Genomic DNA, 27,965 nt, shown 5'->3' on the forward strand with positions numbered 1-27,965 from the left:
TATGCGAGGCAAACATCTAATCTCTGGATGAAATCGAAACTTTGAATCCCAAATACATAGCCTCTGGTATGATTCCTAGTCGCTTGACAAATGACCCGGATATAAATGAATGTGTAGCTCCGGAATCTAGCAATGCATATGTGGCTACACTTGAAATTTATATCCTTCAAGCGACAAAATATACCATCAAATCTGATCAAGTTGAAACTTAAAAAATTTTCTATCACTGATTAGCCCAAAATTTTTGAAAATCTCCAATTTTGTCCTAGAAGTCCTTCGAATATTAAAAAAATCTGCCCTTCGAAATTTTTGAAATTTCAATTCACCCCTTAAAGTTTGAATTTTCCTCAATTTAACCCCTCATTTTTTTCAGAAATTGCATTTTAGTCCCCATAAAAATTCGAATCTGCTCAATTTAGGCTCTATAATTTCGAAAATTATTAATTTGATCCCAAAATTTCAAAAAAAATGCGAAACACCCCATCAACTTTTGAATTTTCATTTAGGTCCTTGTAATTTTGATTATTGCATTTTGGGTCTTTAAAGCTCTTAATTAAATCAATTCATTAAGTCCGGCTATTAGAACATGAAAACTATTTTATTCTAAATTTTCAATCCAAAAAATAATTCCAACAAACAACATAATATCCCATGCAATCAGGGCGAATAATAAAAATTTTAAACATAAAGGTTACTGGTGATCAGTGTCGAGTCTTGCTTACCCTCCGCCTCCTCGGCATGCATCACATAGGCCCTGCCAGTAGTGGGGCCTTTGTTCCTAGGGCAATGAGTGGCCTTGTGGCCCTCTTCCTTGCATACAAAGCACTTGAAGGTCCCCCACATACACTTGCCGTAGTGGAACCGGTTGCACTACTTGCCCGGCTGTCTCTCATCCGGCTTAGGAGCCACTAGAGCCTTTGGTGACCTCTGATGTCCGGGCTTCTTGAACTGCCCATGGGGCTTCTGCTGCCCATGATGCCTCGGTGGCCCTGTGAACTGCTTCTTCTGTGGCTGCGAGCTCTACTGGGCTTGAGGCCTCTTCCGCTGCATCTCGGCGTCAATATCTCAAGGCTTGTTCCGCCTAAAAATCATTGACGGTAACAGCATCATAGATCGCTGGTCTCATCAGCATAACGTCCCGGTGAATAGTGGGTCTGAGGCCATCCATAAAGTGCCCCAGCTTCACCGCTGCATCCCTCGTAATAAGGGGCACAAAGTGATAGCCCATATCAAACATCTGGATAAACTCCACCGAAGATAGATATCCCTGTCAAAGACTCATGAACTCCCTCGTCAGGGACATCCGCGGAAAGTAATTGTTGTAGAATATGTCCTTGAACTAACCCCAAGTAAGATTAGCCAAATCCACCCTTTGTGCATCGTCCCTCAGCATGTAGGTGACGCACCTGACCGTGTCGTCGTCCTGCTTGTCAGTACTAGGGACACGTTTGTGAGGCACAGTATCTGAATACAGTCCAAATTCTAAACATAACTCATCATGCAATTTAATCTAGTTTTCAAAACATTTAATCCTTAAATCATGTAAACAGCTAAACATACATTGTAATCACTGTAAAACATATATCATATAGCATGCAGGTGATAGCATTAAAATGTTCAAAACATTTAAAACAGCAAACTTACAGACTTAAGGCTTGATGACTGAGCTGTTGAAGCTGGTGGTGGCACAACCCTTTACAGGACTCTTGCTCTGATATCAACTGAAATGTCTACTACTAAAATACTACTAGAATTTTTGTTTGTAACTTATTTTCAAAAAATACATTTAAATGCATGCATGCAATAACTGCTGAGAATCACACATTTTAAAAAGTACTCAACTACTGGGTAAAAACATTGCAGTTTAAAAAAATTCAAATAGATAAAGTACTGTCAAGCCATCAACATATAAAAGATAAAAATGTATAAAATATCCATGTTTTACTCCTAACTCATAAACGTATATTGCAGAAAAGTATGGTCCTCGGGTTAGCGTGCATTCATCTCCACTTACTCAGTCTTCGGTGCCTCCAGTCTCCTCAACAATATGCTCACCTGCATCAATCACACCTAGGTGAATCTAAAGACTCGACACACCTGAATCTTCATAACAAGTACATATACATAATATTCAACAGTGAAAAGTATTGTAATTAACATACATTTCATGATCTTAAAAACATGAACTTAATCATAACGTGTACAAATCATAACGTGTCCATAACATATCTCATCATATCAGCATATACGTGTTCATTTTCTTTATTTGAACTCAGATCATTAGTTGTGACTTTCGTATCAGCTCTAATCGATGAATCCATCTACGTATAATCGCGCTATCTGGCGGCGGGGACATCAACAACAGTTTTACCCATCCACTGAGCCTTGGTCTTGCATGTTCATGTTCGTGATTACATGTACATTTAAAATATGTCAAATTGTGATCAGGGCGCTGCCAGGAATGCTAACTCATCCCACGTGAAAAATGACCATTTTGCCCCTGAAAATCCTAATTGATCATTTTACCCCTATACCTCAAATTTTCAACCCAAAGCCAGCCAAACTACTTAAAACACCTCAAAACATATTTATAATCATTTTCTAGACGTAACCTCGAGCTCATTCCATAATGTATGCGATTCGTTTTAAAACTTCGATCTGTGTCCCGGTTTTAACCTGAAACTTAACCAAACTTCCCAAATTTAAACATAACTTAATCCCACCCTACCAGTCCCTAAACAACACAATTCCAGACGTTTTGAACCCCTTAAGACTGACTACCACTTGCTGGAAATTCCTACACTTTGCATCTAACAAACCCTAATGCGCCTAGCCCTCAAGAACTCGATCCTAGCCCAAACTAGACTGGACCAGCCTCGAACCAACCACTCTTAGCCCATATCTGGACCCTCCTGGACTGACCTAATCACTGTCCTCAGCCCCATTCACGCTGTTGAGCAAGTTAACCCGAATGCCACCAAAATCGATCCCTAACCATGTCTTCCCCTTTCGATCTACCTTCTACCCGAGACCATCCTTGCATGGACCTCTCTAGACCACGGTTTGGACCCACTAAGGTCTGCACCATGGCCTGGTTCAGTCCTTCATGGTCGTGCCTTCCATTTCCTTAACCCGATCAACCATAAACCCTAGCCCCTCAAGAGATCAGATCGGCCCTCACCCAAGCCCGACCAAATTTCAACTCCAGCACCTTGACGACTCATATCACCACTTGTACAGCCCTTAAAAACTTAAGTCTAGCAGCCCATTGCATGAAAAACATGGAAAAACATGAGTACATGTAAAGCATATGTATATTTGTTACAAAAACTATGCAAAAACGATACAACATAATAGATCAAAGAATTTCTCATGCATAAACACACAAATCAGCATATAATGGTATGAATGATGAGAAAAATGAGATTTTGGGTGTACCTTTGCGTTTATATTCTCGAAACCTTAGAGAAGTTCGCGTAGAACTTGCACCGGAGAGGCGAGGAAGGAGATCTTTGAAAGAAGGTTGAGAACTAGGGAGAAAAGCTGATGTAATATTAAGAAAATGGCTGCTGGAAATGAGAGGAGGGGGGCCGAAGGTGTAGAAGTAGGTTTAGGGTTTTAATTGTAGGTTTAAGTCCATATATTAAGTGTTAATGGGCCCTTAATTAAAATAAAGGGATTAAAAAGATTTTGGACCCATTAAGTAATAAAATAATCCCATTAATCCCAAAAACACTCTCGAAAAATACTTCGCTTAAGTACGTTTTTTGAAAATATTACCCGAATCCTCAAAAAGTCCTATGACTCGCTAAAACTTGCATACCGGTTTAAAATATGACATCGAGAGTAAAAATACTCCACCAAGGCCCATTTTCGAAAATCTCACTTAATTACACCATATATTAAATAAATAAAAATAATTATTTAATAAAATATTTTTCCTCAATTATCCCCGGTCTCTGTTCCTCGTTCGAGCGCGAGAAACTACTAAAAGTCCTTATGCATGAAACTTAAATAAACCATGAAATAAAACACATCCATGCAAAAATCATCCATTTAATGCTTTGCAATAATTAAGCACTTATTTTAGTAAAACCTTATATTGCATGCAGTCAGGTTACGTAGCTCGAATTTTTCTAGACCTTACAGTTTATATGCTAGTAGGTGGTATGTGATGGGTCGGTAGGCCGTTGGTACAACAAGGAGCCATAGAAGCGTGGCCTATGCAGTGGATGCGTGTTGGGGGACTGTCATGGCTTTAGCCGTTGGTTCAGTGCAGGGCTTGTGGCTAGGGTCTAGTCAGGATCTTAGGGTCCCGGGGTAAGCCTGGTCATGGTAGCTTATGGTCTAGATGGATAGCAAGTTTGCTGGAACAAAGCGAGGCAGCTGAGAGGGAGTAGTCGCGCAGGGCTGGTCACGACTGGGGATTTGAGCGTGAGTCTTGGGCTGGAAAGTTTTGAACATGGTCTTAAGTGGTGTCTAAGGGTCGAGTATAGGGCTTGGTTCAGGGTTGGTTTGAGTTGGAATCGACAAAGAACCGTGTGAAGTACATATGTGTCTATATGTCATAGTTTCACTCCTTGGGCAGTTTTCATTCGATAAGTTGATGTGCATGGTTTAAAGGGTTTGGTCATGGTTCGGGGCTGGTTTAGGGCCTTGGACAATAGGATAGGATGCAGTTCACGTGTGGTTAGAACCCTGAGTGATTTGCTATGTCCTAAGCGATTTTATTTAATTCGGTAGTCGTACGAGTTCGAATGCATCTTTGTGGCTGTTTTGGCTATTTAATTGATGATGTTGGGGCAGCATGTCCGGAGAAGATCCAACGAGGTCCACGACGTTCGTAAGTATGTATGTCGTGCAAAATAATTATTTTTAAGGTATGCGATTTGTCTTGTGGCCAATTATGTTTATGGATTTGAAAGCCGGAGAACGTGTCCGGAGATGTCTCCAATCTCTTCGGGGGAATTATGCTATATGTTAGGGAGTGGACATCCAGTCGAAAAGCTGTGGTGATCCAAGCCGATATAGTACCATGGTTAGATTGATCATAAGATTTCTGTTATGGGCCACTTGCATTTAACAGAACTCTATGCAAAATGATTTACGATTACGATTGTGTATAATGATCATGAAATATGATTTTATGAAAATGTTATGCAAGAAAGTCATGTTATGCATACTTATTCTCATATTATGCAATGTAAGAGCTATGTTTAAATTGCATTAATTTTATTATGTATTACTTGATATTCACGATTTATGCATGTTGAGTTTTTAGACTCACTAAACTTGATCGATGCAGATGACTTAGAGGAGGAGACAGGAGATGGTGACCGGTGAGTAGGCTTGGACCAGTGGCAGTACATACCCGAGGACCTTTCAGTTCATGACATTTTATTTATGCATGTTTTAAAACTATTTACTCTGATTTTTATTCATTAGTGTTAGTGACAAGCACGTTGAAATTTATTATGTTATATTATAACTTTTTTCAAATTAAATTAGTCGTTATTAACTTTGGATTTTTTGTGGTATTCTAATGTTGGAGTTTTATTGTTAAAATTTTAAAAATACATTGTGATCATTATTTTTTTTTAACATCTATGTTTATAATTGATTATATAATAAGAAAATTTTTATTATTCCGTAAATATTAAAGTAATATTATTTTAAGTAAGGGGTGGTCGTCACAATTCTCATTAATATTATTGTGAGGAGTATGTTGTCTTTGTTCGCTTTTTTCGTAGTAAACTCACCAGCCAACTTCCAAGCATTGTTATACAAAGACTGGATCCATGCAATCCAGTTCATCTTATCCTCGATGCACCAGCCGCTATTATTTTAGAAAGGGGGTAAAGTAGATGGACAACCTTTTCAAGCGAGTGCAAGTGCATTGAAAGATACATACTACAATGAATATTTTGGACCCATCAAAGTTCGTAGCAAGAGTAAGAAAGTTAGTCCGATGTACATACAAACATCAACCCTGAGCTTGGTGTTGGAAAGAATTGTCTTAATATGAGTTTTTGTGTTAATTAAAATAATTCTTCACACAATAACTCTTATGAGACAATCTTAAACATAAATTTTATAAAATATATCTCCAACTCAATGTGTTCTATAAAAATATATTATTTTTATTTCAAAAATATTTTTTTTAAAATATATAGATAATTTTTTACTGAAAAAATTTATAATATTTTTTTTATATCAAATCTAACTCCTCACCAAATTAGTCTACACGCCTTAATCTGTATATTGTAAATAAATAAAATCATTTAAAAGCCTGAAATTGCTTCACAATCACGAAACGAAGCACAGGATCCATGGAGGATGAAATCCAGAGGAAGCAGCAGGACAGTGACAAGTTGTCGTGGCTGAAGACAGTGATCTCTTTGACCAGCAAGAGCCGCGGCGGCGACCATACCGATTCCGAGGCTTCTCCGAAGCAAAATCTGCCGATTCCATTCCTGTCTCCTATCGCTAATTCTGTCATCTCTCGATGCTCCAAGTAATCTATATTTTATTCTTTAAATTCCTTGATATTTTCTTTTTCTTTTTTACTTTTCTTTTTTGAAATGTTTTGCTTAAAGTGCGGGATTAGATTACGATTGCCTTTATTTCGTTTCAAGATGTGATGAGGTTTAGCTGTTGAAGTTTATAGAAATCAACGGTGAATGTAGTGTTTGGAATCAAGAGGATGAGAACTTTAATTTTGAATAGATGCGCGCGTATTCGAAATAGAATTGATTTCGAACCTAGGCTTATTCTACTGACTGATTCATGGATGAAAGTATGATGTAGCTTACATGAGAACTTTCTGAAATGAGTGCTGTAAACCTCTTTATATAGATGTAGCTTAATTATTAAATTTTCATTTTTCTGACAATAATTATGTGCATATACATATGTAGATGTGTATGCATGCATGTATAGAAGCATATAAATGTGCCTAAGTACAGAGAAAATAGAATGCAGCCGAGATTCTGCCGTAAGCAGCCAAGTCCGAAAATGCTGATATTTCCCCGAAGCAAAACATGCATGGCAACATTATCTTCAATTTTTTTTTGCAAAATACTTTTCCTCATCACTTTCACATTTCCTGTTATAAGATGTCTAGTGATTAAAATTCAATTTCAAAACATTCAATATTCTAAATAAGCTTTCATTTGCAAATAACAACTAGAACATTGCTAAGCTCTACACTAAATTAAACCACACAAAATCTTAAAACATGGAGAATTATAGTCCCATATGGTCAAGGAAGCGTTATCCATGTATTTTCCGATGTGTAGGCAACTGTATGGCAACATTTAATGTGTGATAGTTGTAAAATCTTGATGCTCAAGTGTTTGGGCTAGGCTTTGGTGTTTAAGGAAAAGAGAGAAAGGAATGTCAAAATAAGGACACGCAAGATTTCAAATTTTCCTAACTCCTGTTCAATGTTTTACCATCACTAGCAAGTACATAGTTGGGTGTTACATTAAATTGTCGACTGTTTTTAGGATCCTAGCTGTATCGGCCATGGAGCTGCAGCATCATTTTGATGAGGATCTTCCTGATGATGCTAAGCCACCTCCATACTATGCAAGGAACTTCCTCGAATTCTGCTCGTACAAAGCACTAAGTCTCGCCATCTCACAGCCTAATTATTTGAATAACAAGGAATTTCGCAGCCTTACATTTGACATGATGCTAGCATGGGAGGCTCCAGAGCTTGAAAGTAACCTTACAGACGATGTAAGATAGAACTTGTTTTTCATTAGTCAAAGACATCGTAGAGTTCTGAATATCACATATTAATGCCAACTGATTAACAAACTGGAATCTGAACAAACTGGAATCTTATCATGTTCTGAAGCAGTATTATAAAGACCTGTAAATGGTATCATGCACGGGATTATAAATGTTCTTAAAGGGTGGTCAGTGATGCACTATATTTTAATCTATTACCTACTTTTTCCTTGTTTTGTTCTTTTTAAGCTTGTCTGGTCTTGATGGTTGTGCACTTGCAGGAAGTTTCTTCTTGCAGCAATCAGGATGTGGAGGATGGTTGGTCATTTTTTTATTCTAATTCCACCAAAATGGCTGTTCAGGTGGTTTTTTATTGCATGCAGCAATGATGAACTGTGAAACCCAATTAATGTTCTCTGTAGTTATCCATTTTAAAGTTATCACGTGCTTAAAGTTTTATCTATTTCTGTCGAATTTTTTGCTGTAAATGTTAGGTTGATGACAAGAAAACCAATTAATGTTCTCTGTAGTTATCTATTTTAAAAGTTATCACGTGCTTAAAGTTTTATCTATTTCTGTCGAATTTTTTGATGTAAATGTTAGGTTGATGACAAGAAAACTGTTGGCCCTGAGGCTTTTGCCCGCATAGCCCCTGCCTGCCCTGTTATTGCAGATATAGTGACGGTGCATAACCTTTTCGATGTTCTTACAAGTTCTTCAGGTCCACGACTTCATTTTCTAATATATGATAAGTTCCTCCGGAGTCTCGAGAAGTACGCACCTCTTCCTTGACCCATGTCCTCTACATAAATTCTACTCCCTCCATCCCAATTATATTGTCTACTCCCTCCGTCCCAATTATATAGTCCACGTTTCCTTTTTTCGTCTGTCCCAAATATATAGTCGACTTTCCACATTTAATAAATTTTACTAATACATTCCTATTTAATGTGTATGATTGTATTCAATTAGTTCTCCCAATATCATTAAATAAAGGTGTATTAGAACAAAGTACTCTATATAATTGGGACGGAGGAAGTTTATTTTTTGCCACAATGTCTTGTTGAAACCCATTTCAAGGGAGATGTTGACTTAGATAACACCTATGTAGTTGGTTACTCGCCTTTATGGATGTTCATAATATGCAACAGAAGAACTTTGGAATCCTTTCCGTCGGCATAACATTAATTGCTCTCATAAAGTCTGACGTGTGAAGTCATGCGGTGAACTTAGAAAATGATGACTTCAGAAACTTAATCTCTAGGATTTGATAGAATCGTGAATTTTAAAAACGTAACAGGCTTTCCTATTTCTGGAGCTTTGGTTGATTTGTCGTCTGATACACATCTACATCTCATGTAGGGTTATGAAATCTGTCCAAAATGCAATGGGACCACAACTCATGAACATTCTTTCACTTGCTGAGAATGAGATTCTCATAGATGTGGATGGCACTATTCCAACCCAACCAGTTTTGCAACATATTGGGATGTCTGCATGGCCTGGTAACTTGTGGTTTATTTTTCTGCTTCTGATTTGTGGGTCAGAGCTGGTAAAGATACTTGCTGTCTGTGTAATAATGGAATGCAAATCTGACTGGACTAAAAGCTTAAAAGGGTTACCTCAGGAAGACTTCTGTTGTCATTTATCTTAATGGTGAAAGTATAATGACGTAGCAGGAAGTTTATCTTAATGGTGACATTGTAATGAAGTAGCAAATTTATATGGACCGCTACAATGTTATTTATTACTAGCTATATTGCTAGTGTTAGACATTTCTTTTCTTTTTTTTTTGGATGACTGAATAATCTTTGGAACCTTTATGAACATGTTGACTGGAGAATTCATCTCTATCTTTTTGTTTGTTTGAAAAGCTATATGCATCGTTTAAATTCATCACATGAATTGAACTTCATAATTGATGGCTTATTATATGTTCTGCATTTGGAATTTTGAATACACGGTTCAATTTTAAGCTGTGTTTATGTTGGCTTTATAGAAATCTTAGTTCAATTTTTCTGCTTTCTCCCTTATAACTCGTATGTATTCTCACTTTTGTTCTTGTCAGGGCGTTTGACTTTGACAAACTATGCTTTGTATTTTGAGTCTGGTGTTGGTTTGTACGACAAAGCTGTAAAATATGACTTAGCAAAAGATATAAAGCAAGTGATAAAGCCTGAATTAACCGGACCCTTGGGAGCTCGTCTTTTTGATAAGGCTGTGATGTACAAGTCAACATCCATGTATGTTCTCTGAACTTGTATGAATTTGGCAAAAATTATGATTGTATCTGACTTAAGCTTCATATAGAGAAGAGCCTGTTTATTTGGAATTTCCTGAATTCAAAGGTTGTTCACGAAGGGACTATTGGTTGGATGTCTGTCTAGAGATTTTGCGAGCTCACAAGTTTATTCGGAAGTTTAATATGAAAGGAAACCAGCAATCTGAAGCACTAGCTCGGGCAGTTCTTGGAATATTTCGACATCGTGCTGTTAGAGATGCCTTTCGCATCTCATCATCCAATTACAAAACCCTGTTGTGTTTTAACTTGGCTGAAAGTCTTCCTGGTGGAGATTTGATTCTTGAAACCCTATCAAGTCGCCTGTCGCTCATAAGTGGCCGTGCTGGGCAAGACCATGTGATAAGTTCTCCAACTGCAAAGAAACAGCAAATGTTCCCATCTGCTTTTCTGACACTTTCAAGGCTCGGAATTGTGCATTCCGAAAAGGTGGATATGCTTGGTGAAGTGACATATTATGGTGGAGATGTTTGTGTTGGTGAATTGAATCCTTTAGAAACTGTGGTCAAACAATTGAAACGAGACACAGGAAGAGCTGAAGCTGCTCAAGCAACTGTTGATCAAGTGAAAGTGGAAGGAATTGATACCAACTTAGCTGTGATGAAGGTTTTCTGATACTACCTTTTTCATTTAGATCATTCAGATTCTTCTTTTTCTTATTGCATGAAATATTGAAGGTTCTAAAATTCGTTGAGCGCTAGCCAGATCAGCACCCGTTTAGGCGTCATTAGGCAGATTCCAAAATATCAAGATAATAAGATGTAGTTTAGTGTGTTAGTTGGCAGGGCAAGCCAACAAATCGCATTCCTTGTTAGACTTCGGTTTAGATATAAAAAAATTATTTTTTATTTTTTTAATTGAGCTTTTAATTTAAATAAATTAAAGGCCCAAAAAACGTTTTAAAAAATCCCAAAAAACGTAATTTTCGGCCACCTAGGGCAGCCTAAGTTCGCCTAGCCACCTAGGGTCGCCTATGTCCGACTAGCACTTTTTTGGTGCAGTCGGCCGGCGCCTACGTCTAGGCTGCCGCCTAGGCCGATTTATAGAACACTAATATGAATTCAAATATTTAGATAAATTGCTACAACTCTAACCTAACTATATAACACATGATCAATGTTGTTGAACCATGTAACATCAGTTGTCCCAAAAACTTCCTCGTGTTCCCTCTGTCTGGAAACAAATGTCGTTGTTTGACTTGGCCTGAAAATTAATCCTTGATTGAGTCGCATGATATTTTGGAGGGGTTGGAAAAGCAAGATGTATATCGCTAGTTGTATTAGTCATGGTCAAGTGCATCAGCACTTACTAGGGTAAATAGCATTTTTAGAGAAAAATGAACTTTATTGTAGACATCTTGACGGCCATTTCTGTAAACAGAACGATTCTGCAACGTTTTAAAATTTATACCTTCTGATCATCCTGCATGGCTAAAAGTCAACACCTCTGCTTTGTATCTCATATATGCAGTGAGTGGAGGATTACATCAACTAGTAAAACGAACTTAAATTTTTTTCTATCATAATTATCCCAAAATCATTTTTGAAATTGTATAATAATTAATATTTGAAAAATTGTGATTTTTAGGAGTTCCATAGTATTATTGTTTTTTTTAAATACAATGATTTTTTTCCTTGCAGGAGCTGCTTTTCCCACTCATTGAAATATTTAGCCGGTTGCAACGTTTGGCTTCTTGGGAAGATCCCTACAAATCAATGATATTTGTGTTATTCTCCAGCTATTCGATATACAGGTACTATTATTAGATTATTAGCTTTTATCTAAAACACACCTTGTTTGAATAACCTTTTTTTTGTGCCAGGTTATCTTCTATTTAGTTGATTTAAAGAATTGATGCAAAGTTATGCAAGCTTGGTTGCCTTTGAACTTATTTATATGAGTGGCTGATTGTTGAGTATCTGTATATGGTATCAAAAAAATTTCCTTGCCTCAATTGAGAATCCGCTTGTTGTAGGTTAAAGACAATCTTTATGATACTCATACATCTAAAGAGGAGGATATTTATAAAAATTATCCACAATCCATTCCAGGAAAATCACCATACAATAAATTTGACAACTCATATCTGGTCTCCTTCATATTAAATTATATCTAAAAAGGAATACAATGTAACAATAATACAGGATATTGTGTCAGCTATACATGTAGACCAAATGAATGCTTTATCCATTCCTGAATCATTTGAGTCATGCTTAATAACTTCCTATCTGAGTCTTGTCAGTTTATACTTTTCTTTGAGTCTACTACTTAGATCTCCCAAACTTCCGGATGGGTGCCTCTAATTATTGATTCTGAATGTGTGCCTAAATCATTTTGTATGTTCAGTCTTAACCTTATCTTCATTTGCTATAATCTTAACCTCATATCAGATATGATTATTAGTAACCCGTGTTCTTGTGTAACAAACCATCCACCTTTACTTTTGGATCTAGGCAAAATTCATCCTCCGAATTTTTTATCTTATTATGACTCCACATCCACTGCCTTTTGCTTGTAACTACATTATTATATTTTGTATCATCTTTTTATGTCTTGGTGAAACATCTGTTTTTTCAACCCACTCTAATATATCTATATATGTCATTTGGTGCATTTTCTAAGTTGATAGATATCATTTATAAATCTTTGTTCGCTTCTCGTTATTTTCTGCTTATCATTCTTACATATAAAATAGCCCCGAATATTATATCTTCTTGGTATACAATATTGTGTATTTTCAAAATTGATGCATTTCTTACAAAGCTGTGTAATGTGACTCATAAGCTTCTTGCTAAACAATTCTACTTGGAATATTCCCCTTCTGACCATCCATCTAAAAGCATAGTTTGTGCATACAATTTGAAATCACCTGTAGTCTGTTTTCCATCAATTTTATATTTAGGTAGAATTTCTAGTTTCCTGTGTGAAATTAGAACCCATGTTGCTCCAATGTTTGATTTCCTGATGAAGTTTACCATCTGAAAGAATATATTCCTCTAAATTCTCTATCTCTCATTTATTCGCATTGCAGCTGTTTCTCAATAAACTATACTGCAATCTTCGTGATTCGTCAAACTAGACATAAATTGCACTAATTTGTTATTTACTTGTTGAATTTTATCTTGATTTTCAGGGGTTGGGTCAAGTGCGTGTTGCCATCCATTTTAGTATTTCTTGCAATCATCATGTTCTGGCGTAGCCGTACCAGAAAACAAAGGCAACCAGAAGCATTCAAAATTGTATCTCCACCAAGCAAAAATGCAGTGGAACAGCTGATAATATTACAAGAAGCTATAACACAAGTCGAGTCTCTCATCCAAAGTGGGAACATTATTCTTCTCAAAGTTAGAGCTCTTCTATTTGCTGTTGCGCCACAGGTAGTTCCCAGCTATAGTTCCGCAATATGATCTACTTTTGTTCGACATTTTACTTGGACTCACATGAATTATTGTCTTGAACAAAACTTCTCCAATTCTTTTAGCATGAGAAAATTTGTTCCCGTCCTTTCAGGCAACAGACAAGGTGGCCCTATTGACGCTACTCACAGCTGTGGCGGTGGCTCTTTTACCCCTTAAATATCTTATGTTCGTACTCTTTTTAGAGTGCTTTACAAGAAATATGCCATTGAGGAAAGAAAGCAGCGATAGAGGGCTGAGACGGGCCAGAGAATGGTGGACCAGGATTCCGGCTGCTCCGGTTCAGCTCATTAGACTAGAGGATAAAAAGAGGAAATGAGATACACTCATAACATCATATACTTTCAAATCCAAGCTAATTTCATATCTCGCTAATCATATACGTTCAGCTGGAGCTTGACTTGGTACCCCAACAAATGAGATTTGATTGACGATAGCATTAACCGGACGTAAGAAGTTTACGTGATTTTCTCTCAGCATTTGGAAGGATTTTTTTGTTGCTCTGATATCATTCGATGCTAGAAAGCAGTGAATGTGGATGATTGGTGAACCCGGTGAATTACATTTTTAGTGAACTTTGCTTATTGCCGTTTCCGAGTCTCGTGGCTGTGTTCATAATTTTTTACATATAATGGCTCGATTCGCTATTCGAAACTCCACTTAGGATCACTCCATGGGTCCAGGTTTTGTTTGGCAGGTATATGGCATAAGAAAGAAGGGGTTTGTTCGAGGATTTTACGGAATATGACTGATAAAATCACAGTTCTATAAGATAGATTTTTTTTAAATAATCAAATCAAAATATGAATAGAAAAAATCCCCTGTAGTTCATATTTTGTATTTTAAGGTTGCTGCTGCCATAAAATAATTTTTTGGGGTAAAATACATATGCTAAATTGATATCAACCAGAGCCAGGGTGCACGCTACTTGTATCTCGGGTGACATGATAAGATTGCCCTTATTTTGATCAAAGCGATGGTCATACATCCCACCCCCCCCCCCCCCCCCCCCCCAACACACACACACACACCAGTTTATGCCGACTCTAGCACTGTCTCCTGAAACGAACAGGTCCAAGCTAGGGTCCTGGGTAATCAACTACCTGATGTACAGCTTCCGTCGCCTTTAGTGGCGGGCAACAAAAAACTACACCGGAGGTGATTCAGAGCAGAGGCATATAGCTACTACCTCCTGAGAGTACTGTTGTGGCCAACAAATAGTTCAACTTTTTACTCCAATTGGTTTTATTTGTTTAGAATTAGCATTTCCCACATCCTTTCTTGTTTTTATCCAAGATAATACTTTTAAAATTTCTTAAATTAAAAACATCACTTGTTAATTAATAAGTAAAAGCGTGGTTGGCTAAACGTCCAAAAACCCCCTATAGTTCACCAACGAACAAAGATGATAGCTAAACCTAACAGTCCAACATGAAGACTTGTGGGGCAGAACGTTACAAGGCTATATAAGATATAAATAAAACATAGATTTCATTCTCAGCTTTTACATCTTTCATCTCATCATCCTATCTACCTCAAACTCCACATCCAACTGCAGGTATGCTTCTGATTCATCTCAATTTCATCATTTCTCACAGGAATATCTTAAAGAGAATATTCTGCTCTACTATCTCAACCTCGCGCTTTCTTTTATGTATTCGTATGTATGGCGATGGACTGGATAGCAAACATGTAACCAGCCCGCCACGGTGCCAACTAGGATACTAGCTCTTGGCATATCTAGCCTGTGATAAGTACATCATAAGAACTTGTGCTCTTTCAGCCCACAAAACAGACGACACAGGAAAAAAAAATTCACTTCCACGTCTACAATATGAAATTTTTTTATACGAAGATATGACGGGTTTAGGCAGTTAAAAACACCATCCAAACCCTCTACATAAAAAATTTACACTTCATACCAAGACCACTTTTCCTTGATTTATATGGTTATTCGTCACGTAATTATGCTAGAAATTCTAAAACAGAAGAAGAGAGAGAAGGGAAGAAGCGAAAACATTTACAATTTCAAAGATGTGACGCATGATCAGAAGTTCATGCTAGTATAAGCCTCGGATATGAGTGATAAAACTGGTATTCACAAACTCTTGAAGCTGCTCACACGTCTTCTCTTGCACTTCAATTAACCAATTCGGTACTGGTGGGACATCACCGGATAGGATGATACTGGGTAATCCCTCGTTTTGGGGGTAACTTCCTCAGTATGAAGAGGACAAGTGACGAAGGTAAGATTTCCACTAGCTGCGAAACAAAAGATGTAGCAAATTATATCCTCAAAATCAGCTAAGAACAAGATAAAACTTAAATAAACTAACTCACAAACGGAGAATCAAAATATAATAAGAATGTTTCAGCAAGTCCTAAATTATTGAAGCTGTGGCCACAATGCAAGTGAACATATTTATCGTCTGTTATTTGAAAAATTTTCTAGCTCAAAGAAAGAAAACACGAAACAGTCAGAAAATATTTTGGTGATATTAAAAATTGGAGAGTTCGTCAACATTCCTAGATAGTCTTTCCTTGCGCACGAGCTTTAAATCCTTCAAGTCTGTACAAAGCCTTGGAATAAGTTCAAGATTTAAGATCCTATAATATTTTATCAGTGTTTTTCCACGAGATTATAGGTGTGATGCGTAGATATTTTTCCCTTATCTTTTAAATTTCGATTTCCTATTACATAGTGATAGGATACCAGGCTCTTTTATAAAAGTGACAATGATTTAATCTCTCAAGTTTTAGAAGATGAGTGAATGATTTTTATTGGAGAAATCAATTTAATCTCTAAAATTGGGGATGCAAGGCGCTTACTAGGCAGAGAGCCTCAGTTTACTTTCCAACACCCCACAAACTGCCATTTAAGTGTTATCGATGTTTCCTTCAATATTATTAAACTATCAGGCACTGAAATTTAAGCATTTCTACACTTCTAAAACTCAAGCTTGCGGATAGGGTTTAAGTCATTTTTCACTAGTCGCTACAATGCCAAAAATCTCATGAATACTATAACTGAGGTTGTGGCTTATTTAACTTTGTAGACACTTCTTAGTAGGAGTAGAAGTTCCAGTGATCCCAGAACATTGTTTAAGAAATACATCACATTTAGGCCTATTCTTCGAAATATCGGGTCACCTGTTTGTATTTTTTCATGAGGTAGAAATATAAAGTCAAGAGTGTAAAAATCAGAATGTGCATTCCTTGCTGAACAACGCTTATTGCGTCCTTCAAAAATATAAATTATCATCTATCTCCAAGAGTATATTTAGTGACCAGACATCTCACTAGCCGGTGTAAACATGGAAACACAGATAGGTTGATCCAGAATAGGAAAAAAAACATTTAAAAATCATTTAGTATACAATAAAAAGGCATGATAACAGAGCAATAAGAGCACGCAGTACCAAGAGGCTAATCCAGTGAGTGATCTACTGTAGCTGTATAAACCGGGGACGCTTATTAATCACACATATGATATGCCGCCATAACTGAATTCCAGACACATTAAACCTTACCAGGTAATATATAAAATTCAAAATTGGATGATCCAAAACATCTAGATCTGCTGCTTCCTCAAATGAATTAAAGCATACCTGTAGGCAGAGGCGATAGAAGGCAAAATTTAAAAAAATGAAAATGGCATGAGACTTAGTTAGATGCGTAGACATGATACATACAATGCAGTTACAGAAGTATAAAAAATTAATAATGATTGGACTGGATAATGGTTCCATTTGGGAGAGCAAAAACAAGTTGCTGCCCATTTGTTTCTCCAGGGAAAAAAGAGTCATGATTGGTATCACCTGTTTCTAGGGTAAGAATAAATTGAATAGCTTAGAAATAGAAACAGGTAAATTATTTACCACCTTTTCCATTTAAACAAAATCAATAGACAAAAGCACCACAACTCCCATACAGACAATATATACATCTTCAATCCTAGAAATAAATAATGTACTTCTGATTAAGAATTTTCTAATTGCTAAAATATCATGACCTTTAGGACAAATCAAATGGCTTATCTTCTTCTCCGAAAAGTTACAACCGAAATTGCAGTCCCTTGGAAGATTTCTCTCTAAAATATTGCAACAAGTCAAAAATTGTGTTTACTTTCTTAATGCGCACAAAATCATTTCTAGAAGACGAAGTTCTTCAAATTCATAAAATCCTCATGTTCTCGAGAATAGTCAGCAGTTCGCAACAGCCTATCAATCATAAAAGGTGATACACCAAACAACATAAAGCACGTCTTGAATTCATTGTTTTGACTTTTTAAGTTCAATTTCCATAATTGTTTTAATAGTATACGCTCGAATATAACAATACAAACACAGAACCCTCCCACAACAAGGCCCAAACACTCACACTAAGTAATGATACTGTCACAAAATTAGAGTAATTTGTCGCAACATAATTCCTAGTTACAAATTCTTCAATTGATATATTCTTGTCAATAAAGTCGAATTTGTAATGATATAATCAGTGTTCTAAAAATTGGCCTAGACGCCGCCTAAGCACTAGGCGCCGCCCGACTGCACCGAAAAGGTCTAGTCAGTCAGCCTAAGCGGCAAGGATGCCTAGGTGCAATTAGGCAGCCGAAAATTACCCTTTTTTTGGGAGGGGGGCTTTTTTTAAAAAAAAAGTAGGCCCAATTAAAAAATGAAAAGTAATTTTTTTATATGACATAAACCAAAGTCCAACAAGAAATGCGATTTGTTTGTTTGTCCTAACACACAAAACTTTATCTTATTATGTTCGTACCGTGGAATCCGACCAGTGGCGCCTAGTGACCGCCTCAACTAGCGCATGACGAATTTTAGAACTTCGGATATAATACATTATTATCAATGATATTTTTTTTAGGTGTTTGCACTTACTCCTACTAATACTTTCCATTGTAATATAAGAAAAAAAAAAAAAAAAAGCAAAGCAAAACAAAACAAAACAAAATTTTACAGTGAACCAGAATAGAGAGAACCAGTAAGGCACAAGGAAGGAGAAAATTTGAGAAAACTAGGTGAAAAAGCCACTTATCTAACAAGCATAAAAACAGATACCAACTTTCACCTTGGACTTTACAGCTTCATTACAGCATATATGGAATCAAATACAAATAAGAATGCATAACAAAAAGCAAAACAAAAGAGCAAAATCTATAAAACTACAAACACTATTATGGTAAATTTGTCATATTTGAAGTTGCATGATAAACGTTCATAATCACCTTAATACGAAAAACATGTAAAAGAAACAAGTACTCCAAATAAGAGCACAACTTACCATAATACATCTAAGAAGGAAACACGTAAAGCATATTGTAGTCACATAGCCAACCTGAGACGATAAGTAGAAAGGTACAAATCAAATGAGAAACTAGCAGTGGATACCATGCATTCTAAATCCAACTCTGGATGCAACTCTTTTAATTTGGCATACCAAAGTACGAAGCTGTTATAGATGCAACTAAAAGCAGATGTCAATTTTATAACGTAAAGCCGGAACAGAAATGGCAGCCATAAAATATAGAACTTAAATAATCATATTAATTTAACCAAAAAAATAACAAACTCAAATTAAAGACACCATGCATCCCAAATATGTAATAACCTACCTTTTTTTCCCTTTCCAGAACCAACTTCTACTAAAATAGCCCCCTCACATCTGGCTACCACTGACTGTAGCAACCACATATCTCTTAACACTTCCACTAACACTCTTTCAAGTTTCTCTCTTGTCCATCCCCAGACACCCTTAAACTATCCGAGACTAATTACCCAAAAACACCGCAATCTACTTTCATTCAACGCTGCCTTATCCTCTAGTAATTCAGGAAAAAAGTAACCTTGCTGTAATATAAGATTCGACTAAAAAGTAAAACCTCTGTTTAATCCATCATTTCATATTCACTGACATACAAGGATACAAATCAATCTAATATGCACAGGTAGACTTATCAAAAACATTCATACAAATTAAAATGCCAATTTTTCAGAAAAATTTTAAAGGTATACAATATGTAATTCAAACTGATTTATGTTTTTATAATGTAAAATTCTGTGAATCTGCAGGCTAATGGAAAAGAAAAAGTTCCCTATCTGGCTAATTAAAACATATCAATTAGACTGATTTTGGATCTAACTTCCAAGTAAGATCAGATCTATCCTCGCCAATTACCGCCCCTGTGAAAAACCTTTATTAATATAAAGCATACCTCCTGTAGCTTCTTGCTTCGTCCTTTCGATTCTACAGGGAATCTTTGCAACATTAGAAACAGCCTGTAATTTATGGCAAAACAGGTAAGGCTAAAGCAAAACTACAGAACATTCCATACGATAAAAGAACTAACATGCATGAAACAAATTTCCACAAATAATGATCAATTATGTCAACATGATTTAGACACATAAGAATGACTAATGAAAGAAAAAACAGAGAATTTAAAACTGATTATTGATAACATAAGCAGGTAAATATTTACCCAACTAAAATGAACTTTTCTCATTTCGCACCATCACTAGCATATAAATCTAGTTCAAGCATCACTCAATTGTCAAAGGTGAGGAAATTGTTTACCTTCCACCATAAAGAAGAAACCCTAGAGCTGCAAAGAAAGAAACACCTACAAATCGACATCTTTCTTTAGCAAGAGGGAGGCATTAACAGTACTGTGGCATATACACTCAGAACACAATTAAAACAAAAACCTGCAAAGAACATCTTGGACAGGATGATCACCAAAGAAATTGGCTTCCACCACAAAAGTAACCACAAAATTACCTGAAACAGATTAGTGGAAACTATTATATCATCGCATGAATTATTATTCCAAATCATACAAAAACAATTTTTCCAAACCATACACAAATATTCTTAAAACAACCACAATCCCATCAACACTATAACTTAGATACCTGGGGAGCAACCCCACACAATCACTCTATTCATTAAGCCAATTTCCGAAACAGAACACCATAATTTACACAAAGCATCAAAAATCTGGCAGACTATTCAGTCGAGTAAAAGATCTTGAGATTTCAGCAACATTAAGGTTTCAATTTATAAGAATCCAATTATTCATGAGTGAAGCATCTCAAACTACCATCCAAACAATGAGACAAGATGGCATAAACTCCACTTAAGCGGCAAAATAAATGGCAAAATTAAAAAGAAAGTTCTTCATAAAATATATATTTCAACCCATAAATATTTGAAGTTCTGGAACACGCAGATTGTGCATGGACAAGAACATTCACCTGAGTAGCATACACCATGCCATTAATTATATAGAAACTAGGCCTCAATCTATCAGTAGATACAGCACGAGCCTGTCAAAATAGACCACCGAAGATTTAAAAACAGAGTGGTAAAAGTTCAAAACCAAGCATTGCATGTAGCCAGAGAAGAGAACCGACCTGGTAATAAATTTCTGCCCAGAACAATATCAGTAATGCATAAGTTGTGAAGAACACAAGACTTGGCATATCAAGTAGGATGTGTTGAATAATCTACCAAAAACAAAACACTAAATCAATGAAGAAAAACTCATACACAAACTGGCAATAATATGAATTAGAGCTGATACCTCTGGATTCAGGCTTTGAATATTCCGACGCACAGCAAAAACGAAACATCGAACTGAAAAAACAATAGAACAGACAAGATATTACATACGTGTCTAAAACATCACAATAGAAATAATAGAATTTGAATAATATGAATTGAGCTTCACGCATAGATGTACCGGAATTGACAAAGAAATTGAGGAAATGAAATACTTTCTGTGTAGTCCAACCATATTCAGGTACTCTAAATTGTATCCTCACCAACTGTACCTGCAATGCATAAAAGAAAAGGTACAAAATAAACAAAAGAATTATTCCTCGAGATAAAGGACCACACTCATTGGTCATCCCAGATATCAATTAACAAAACCTATTGGAAACAGTAATCTATTCATTATTATTTATTACGTTTGAAGTCAAATTTAATTTTCTTTGTTAAATAACGCACAGATGGAAAGCACAATATCAGACAAACAAACCCAACAAAACAATTTAAAATTATTAAAAATATTAACATTATGATCCAACATATCGGCTCAATAAAAAAAGGCCAAGGAGATGAGATTTAACAATTACTACATATTTGTCATCTGTTTTTTTCCTTTATTAGTTATATTAAGCCAACAACGGAAGAGTATTCTCTTTAAAGTATTTAAAAGCCTCTAATTTAAATTTTCAAATCCTTCATAGCAAACACTTGTTAGCTTCAAAACCAAAACGTCATAAAAGTGACCGTCGACGATTCAATTCAAATAATCGCCATACAATTTGAGAAGGAAAAATCAGAACTTCCACAAGAAAGGAAAAGGAAAAGAAATTACGAGGGCAACAGCGGCGACAATCCCATAAAGTGCAGCAAGAACGTGGAATATAGAATCTTGCCAAGCCGGCGATGCATTCACTACGTCCCACCAATTCGTGGCGTCCTTGAGGTTGAGAGCCGACAACGCCGATGGGTCCGATGCCATCACCGGAGTCTGAATTTGGAGACCGGCGGAGGCGGCCAACAATGGAGGGTGGAAAGCAAACGCAAGGAACAAGAATTACAAGTGGGGATGAGTTTGCTTTCAGGAGAGGTGGTTTGAATTCTGTGCGACAAACTACTCTCCCTTTGATTTATTCCTAAATATTCCTAAATATTATATAAAAATATATATATAATTTTTTATTTTATTTTTCGAGGAAATTTTTTATATTTATCCAGTTTGAAAATCATATTTTTTAATTTAAATTTAAATTTAAATTTTAATAATGAAATGAAGCATTGCAACCTTAAAAATTGTAAAATAATTATCCCTCTATCTATTTAAAAAGATATTAAAGATCAAGTCCATATGTATCATATTCGTCAAAAACAAAAAAAATTGAATATCATGTGTTAATAACTTTGAGTTGATCTCATGTGAGACCGTCTCACGGATCTTAATCTGTGAGACGGGTCAACTCTACTCATATTCACAATAAAAAGTAATATTTTTAGCATAAAAAGTAATACTTATTCATGGATGACCCAAATAAGAGATCCGTCTAACAGATACGACCCGTGAGACCGTCTCACACAAGTTTTTGCCAAGAACTTTTGGGATGTTGATATTCGAGTTTTATTTCAAATTTTATTTTTAATCATATTGGCTATGGATCTGAAATAAAATATAATCATTTCAGAAGTATTTATATATTACACATGACAAACAATTTATGTATAACTACACATCTCTTATTGTTTCTTTTTATTTTATTAGGCAAAAACTTGTACGAAACAATCTCACAGGTCGTATTTGTGAGACGGATCTCTTATTTGAGTCATTCATGAAAAAGTATTACTTTTTATGCTAAGAGTATTACTTTTTATTGTGAATATGAGTATGGTTGACACGTCTCACATACTAAAATCCGTGAGACGGTCTCACATGAGACTCACTCATTTTATTAAGGCTCAACATATATCTATATTTTTTTTTGGAATAACATATATCAATACTATTATCTATTTATACTAGAGAGACATATTTATAATCCATTTTGTGTTATCAACGTTTTACTTCATGTATAAAATATATGTCAAATTTATTCATACATGGATTGCAGATAATAAGAAATTGAGTATAAATATCAGATCTCTTTATACAATTATATAAGGATGTCACCTAGAAGACATCATCTTTTGTTTCTCAAATTGCCCTTAGTAATATTTTTTCTCAAAATTGTCATTACAACTTAATTTCAATATTACTCCTATCAAATTGCACTATGAACCCTCATTAATTTCTATTAATTATTATTAAATTAAACATAAAATTAAGCATTTAATAAAACTAAAAAATATTATATAAATTATGATTATAATTTTACACACACAATATTTTATTATATTTAATTATATTTCTTTTAATCTTTATACATACTAATTAGATAATGTATGACCGAGTGTTTGTCGTTTTACCAAAAGTTATAATTGGTAGTAATAGTGCAACTCAAATCTTTTATTCTCATAGCAACCCAAGCATCATGGTTCGATCTCTCTACCCAACAGAGACAATTATTGTATCTCAACAATGTCCTTCCCAATAATTACACTCATTGCAATTCATGGGAATCGAACTCATAACCTTGACTGAGCGCTTACTTTTTTACAAAAAATTATAGGTGATGATAATTGTGCAACTCAGATCATTTAAACTGCAAAGCAATCCAAGCGACATGGCTTGATCGGTCTACCCAACATAGACAATTATCGCACCTAAACACATAGTTTTTCAATTTTGCTCTTCCGTTACATTACTTACGCATTGCTTGTGTGTCGAAACTTTTATAACGTAATCTCGAGAAATTATACAACACTTTCAAAAAATTAAGATATTACACAAATATGTAATTAAAAGATTTAAGTAGTATATATGTACAAATAAATAAGTAAAAAAATGTATTGTATCTATATAAATAACGAAAAAATATCATGAATTTTTGTGATTAAAACCAAACAAAATTTTATATTATAACAATTCATTATATTATTACTTGCATAAAAATTGTAGGAATCACAGGCAAGTGATCGTACCAAGTTTGTAATTATTCTGACATCTTTTTATCAAATGTGATGTATCGGATTCGACCGTTTGTGATAATTCACTCGTTGTGAGTTCAAAGCTAAGAATTTGGTTGAAGAATATGGTAAAATTACAAAAAAAAAAAAAAAAAAGCTCCATAAACAACATCAAAATTAAATTATGTTGTTATTAACTTGAATAACATTTTTACAAGAAAATTGGATGAATAAAATGAAACTGAAAAATTATGCTAATGAAAATTGAAATAAGCGAACAAAAAATTGAGAGAAATAGCATAAGCTTTGTTGTGGCCTTTTTTTGCCGATTGGTTTATGAGAGAGTTTTATTCGTGTTGGAAATTTGAATAAAAATTACATGTCTTGAATGTGAGAGTGCCTTTTGGTTCTCCACATTCTTGAGTTGGTTGTGGCTCATTATTGTGGAGTGTCTTTTGACTTTCCACATTCTTGAGTTACTTGAAAACTTGTGGCTCTTCATATTCTTGAGTTAATGGAAAGATTAATTGAGTTAATTAATCTTGCATGACTCTTGGTATGCTTTTTGGGGGCTTATAAATAGTGTGCTCATTTCATCATTTCAAGTGCATGAAAATCTTTTCTCTCAAGTATTCTCTTGCATTTCATATTGTTAGCTTTTCTTTTGGCCTCCGTTAAATCTCGGTGATAAAGTAAAGGTACGCTTTCAGTTCGTCGTAGTAGTGTCTCGTGCTAAGTCACTGCTGGTTGTTCCGTTGTATCCTGGGAAACAGACGTCCAAGTTCATCCTCGAAGCACATCCCGGAGGGGACGAATCTGTTTTAAGGACACTGTATTTTCATACAGGCCTCGGTTTGTTTTATTTTAAGCATTGTGCTACTGTTTTGTTCATACTACTAGTTTGTTGGTTTTAGTATACCTTTCTGTTTATTCCATACATTTTGAATAACAATCTTAAAACAGATTACTCATTACGTGTTGTTAAAGATATGGCTACTGAAGCTAACGTGCAAAGGGAAACTGTTCATGTTGTCCCTCCTCAAGTTGTCCCTCTTGGTACCCCACGTGCTGCTGCGGTTGGTGTTCCAGCAAGTCACGGTGAAAAACCCGAGAAGTTTACTGGTGTGGACTTCAAAAGGTGGCAGCAGAAGATGCTGTTTTACTTGACGATGCTGAACCTGGCTAGATTCCTCACGGAGGATGCTCCTAAACTCAACAAGGGTGAGGGAGATGTTGAATCTGTTAGTGCGGTTGAGGCATGGAATCATTCTGATTTCTTGTGCCGAAACTATGTACTAAACGGATTGGCAGATTCGCTCTACAACGTGTTTTGCGAAAAGAAAACGGCTAAAGAGCTGTGGGAATCCCTTGACAGAAAGTACAAAACCGAGGATGCCGGGGCCAAGAAGTTTTCTTGTTGGTCGCTTTCTGGACTTTAAAATGGTGGATTCAAAGCCGGTTATAAGCCAAGTTCAAGAACTCCAAGTGATTCTTCACGAGATTCACGGTGAGGGGATGACTTTGAGCGAATCATTCCAAGTGGCTGCTATTGTTGAGAAGCTACCACCAGCTTGGAAGGATTTCAAGAACTACTTGAAGCACAAGCGAAAGGAGATGAATGTTGAAGAGCTCATTGTTCGACTTCGCATCGAGGAAAACAACAAGAGTTCGGAAAGACGATTATTTTCTCCTGTTGCCGCTAAGGCAAATGTTGTCGAGCATGGCCAAAGCTCGAAAAAGAGAACATTTTCCTCCTCCAGCAAAAGGTTGAACATGGGACCCAAAGGAGGCGTGTCAAAGAAAAAGTTCTCCGGAAAATGCTACAACTGTGATGGTATGGGTCACAAGGCATCTGAATGTAAGAAGCCGAAGAGAAACCGAGAGGCGAATGTGGTAGAGAACATTGCTCATGAGGTTTCGAACATGAATCTCTGTGCTGTAATATCAGAGGTTAATCTGGTGGGTTCGAACACCAGGGAGTGGTGGATTGACACTGGTGCCACTCTCCATGTTTGCTCCGACAAGGAGATGTTTGCTACTCTTGAGGAATCTGAGAATGGGGAAAAGCTGTTCATGGGAAATTCCGCCACTTCTGAAATCAAGGGTCAAGGGAAAGTTGTTCTGAAGATGACATCTGGAAAAGAACTGACTCTAAACAATGTGCTGTATGTGCCTGACATCCGCAAGAACTTGGTGTCCGGGTCGCTTCTTAACAAGCATGGTTTCCGCATTGTTTTGAGTCAGATAAAGTTGTTTTGTCAAAGAGTGGAATGTTTGTAGGCAAAGGTTATGTTTGTAATGGTTTGTTCAAACTAAATGTAATGGCTATTAAGCCAGTGATGAATAAAGTTAACACTTTTGCTTACTTGCTTGAGTCTTCTTGTTTATGACATGGTAGACTTGGAAACGTTAATTATGATACAATTCGTAGATTAATTAACATGAAAAGCATTCCTGCATTTCAAATGGATAAACAACACAAATGTGAAACTTGTGTTGAGGCAAAACTAACGAGATCATCTTTTCGAACTATTGAAAGAAATAGTGAACCACTTGATCTAATTCACAGTGATGTATGTGATTTAAAAAAATGTACAAACTCGTGGTGGAAATAAATACTTCATTACTTTTGTTGACGATAGCACAAAATTTTGTTATGTGTATCTCCTTAAAAGTAAGGATGAAGCTATTGACAAATTTGTCCAATATAAGAGTGAAGTTGAAAACCAACTTAGCAAGAAAATTAAGGTGCTAAGAAGTGATCGTGGAGGTGAATATGAATCACCATTTGCTGAGTTTTGTGCTCAACACGGTATTAAACACGAAAGAACTGCACCTTATTCTCCTCGGCAAAATGGCATTGCAGAGAGAAAGAATCGCACATTGAAAGAAATGATGAATGCGTTGCTATTAAGTTCTGGTTTACCACAGAACATGTGGGGGGAAGCTGTTCTAACAGCAAATTACCTTTTAAATAAGGTGCCCCGGAAGAAGCTAGATAAAAGCCCATACGAGTTATGGAAAGGTAGAAGTCCTTCTTACCAATACTTGCGAGTGTGGGGGTGTCTTGCCAAGGTAGCAGTACCCACTCCAAAGAAAGTAAAGATAGGACCAAAAACTGTGGATTGCATTTTCATTGGATATGCTCAAAACAGTAGCGCTTATCGTTTTCTTGTACACGAATCTCAAATACCTGATATTCACAAGAATACGATAATGGAATCAAGAAATGCTTCGTTCTTTGAACACATGTTTCCATGCAAATCTAAGGAAGAACCAAGTTCATCCAAAAGATTATATGAAATAATTGATGAAGAACAAGAGCTTCATCAAGACATTGAACCTAGACGTAGCAAGAGAGCTAGGACTGAGAAATCCTTTGGTCCGGATTTCATCACTTTCATGATGGAAAGTGAACCTCAAAGCTTCAAGGAAGCAATTAGTTCATCTGAGGGACCTCTATGGAAAGAGGCTATCAATTCCGAAATGGAATCCATTTTACAAAACCATACGTGGGAATTAGTAAATCTTCCTCCGGGAAGCAAACCACTAGGCTGTAAATGGGTTTTCAAAAGGAAAAAGAAATCAGATGGAACAATAGATAAGTATAAAGCTAGATTTGTAATTAAAGGTTACCATCAACGTGAGGGGTTTGATTACTTTGACACATATTCTCATGTATCGAGAATAACCTCTATTCGAGTGATACTTGCGATTGCCGCCTTGCGGAATCTTGAAGTACACCAAATGGACGTAAAGACTGCTTTTCTAAATGGGGATTTAGAAGAGGAAATTTACATGGAACAACCTGAGGGATTTTCTGCGAATGGGCAAGAAAATAAGGTATGTAAACTGGTGAAGTCTCTGTATGGCTTAAAACAAGCACCAAAGCA

General features: G+C 36.0%; 3 protein-coding genes across 4 annotated transcripts; 2 read left to right on the forward strand and 1 right to left on the reverse strand.

Moving 5' to 3' along the window:
- Positions 1 to 6,263: 6,263 nt before the first annotated feature.
- Positions 6,264 to 14,040, forward strand: LOC140833967 (uncharacterized). The gene is made up of 10 exons (XM_073198520.1): positions 6,264 to 6,514; positions 7,509 to 7,743; positions 8,019 to 8,099; positions 8,341 to 8,510; positions 9,100 to 9,242; positions 9,806 to 9,980; positions 10,048 to 10,642; positions 11,677 to 11,789; positions 13,170 to 13,413; positions 13,547 to 14,040. The coding sequence occupies exons 1-10, from the start codon at positions 6,330 to 6,332 to the stop codon at positions 13,769 to 13,771; spliced, it is 2,166 nt and encodes a 721-aa protein (XP_073054621.1). The 5' UTR covers positions 6,264 to 6,329; the 3' UTR covers positions 13,772 to 14,040.
- Positions 14,041 to 14,926: 886 nt separating this feature from the next.
- On the reverse strand, positions 14,927 to 22,149 carry LOC140833968 (tobamovirus multiplication protein 3-like). Of its 2 annotated transcripts, XR_012118621.1 has the most exons (12): positions 21,851 to 22,149; positions 21,209 to 21,299; positions 21,050 to 21,102; positions 20,880 to 20,972; positions 20,721 to 20,792; positions 20,172 to 20,244; positions 20,041 to 20,086; positions 19,679 to 19,742; positions 18,748 to 18,801; positions 16,983 to 17,060; positions 15,477 to 15,714; positions 14,927 to 15,197 (listed from the first exon to the last, which is right to left on the reverse strand). XR_012118621.1 is itself a non-coding variant. In XM_073198521.1 (11 exons), exons 1-11 carry the CDS (start codon positions 21,995 to 21,997, stop codon positions 15,622 to 15,624), a joined length of 864 nt encoding a protein of 287 aa, XP_073054622.1. In that variant the 5' UTR covers positions 21,998 to 22,149; the 3' UTR covers positions 15,368 to 15,621. The 2 variants fall into 2 exon arrangements, 1 of the variants encoding a protein (XP_073054622.1); XM_073198521.1 differs by lacking the exon at positions 14,927 to 15,197 and having other exon boundaries at positions 15,368 to 15,714.
- Positions 22,150 to 25,512: 3,363 nt separating this feature from the next.
- Positions 25,513 to 27,639, forward strand: LOC140835420 (uncharacterized). Its single transcript, XM_073200912.1, has 3 exons — positions 25,513 to 26,304; positions 26,752 to 26,883; positions 26,922 to 27,639. Exons 1-3 carry the CDS (start codon positions 25,513 to 25,515, stop codon positions 27,048 to 27,050), a joined length of 1,053 nt encoding a protein of 350 aa, XP_073057013.1. The 3' UTR covers positions 27,051 to 27,639.
- The last annotated feature ends 326 nt before the right edge of the window (positions 27,640 to 27,965 follow it).

Source organism: Primulina eburnea, chromosome 6 (assembly GCF_022965805.1).
Source record: "Primulina eburnea isolate SZY01 chromosome 6, ASM2296580v1, whole genome shotgun sequence".
NCBI classification, from domain to species: domain Eukaryota; kingdom Viridiplantae; phylum Streptophyta; class Magnoliopsida; order Lamiales; family Gesneriaceae; genus Primulina; species Primulina eburnea.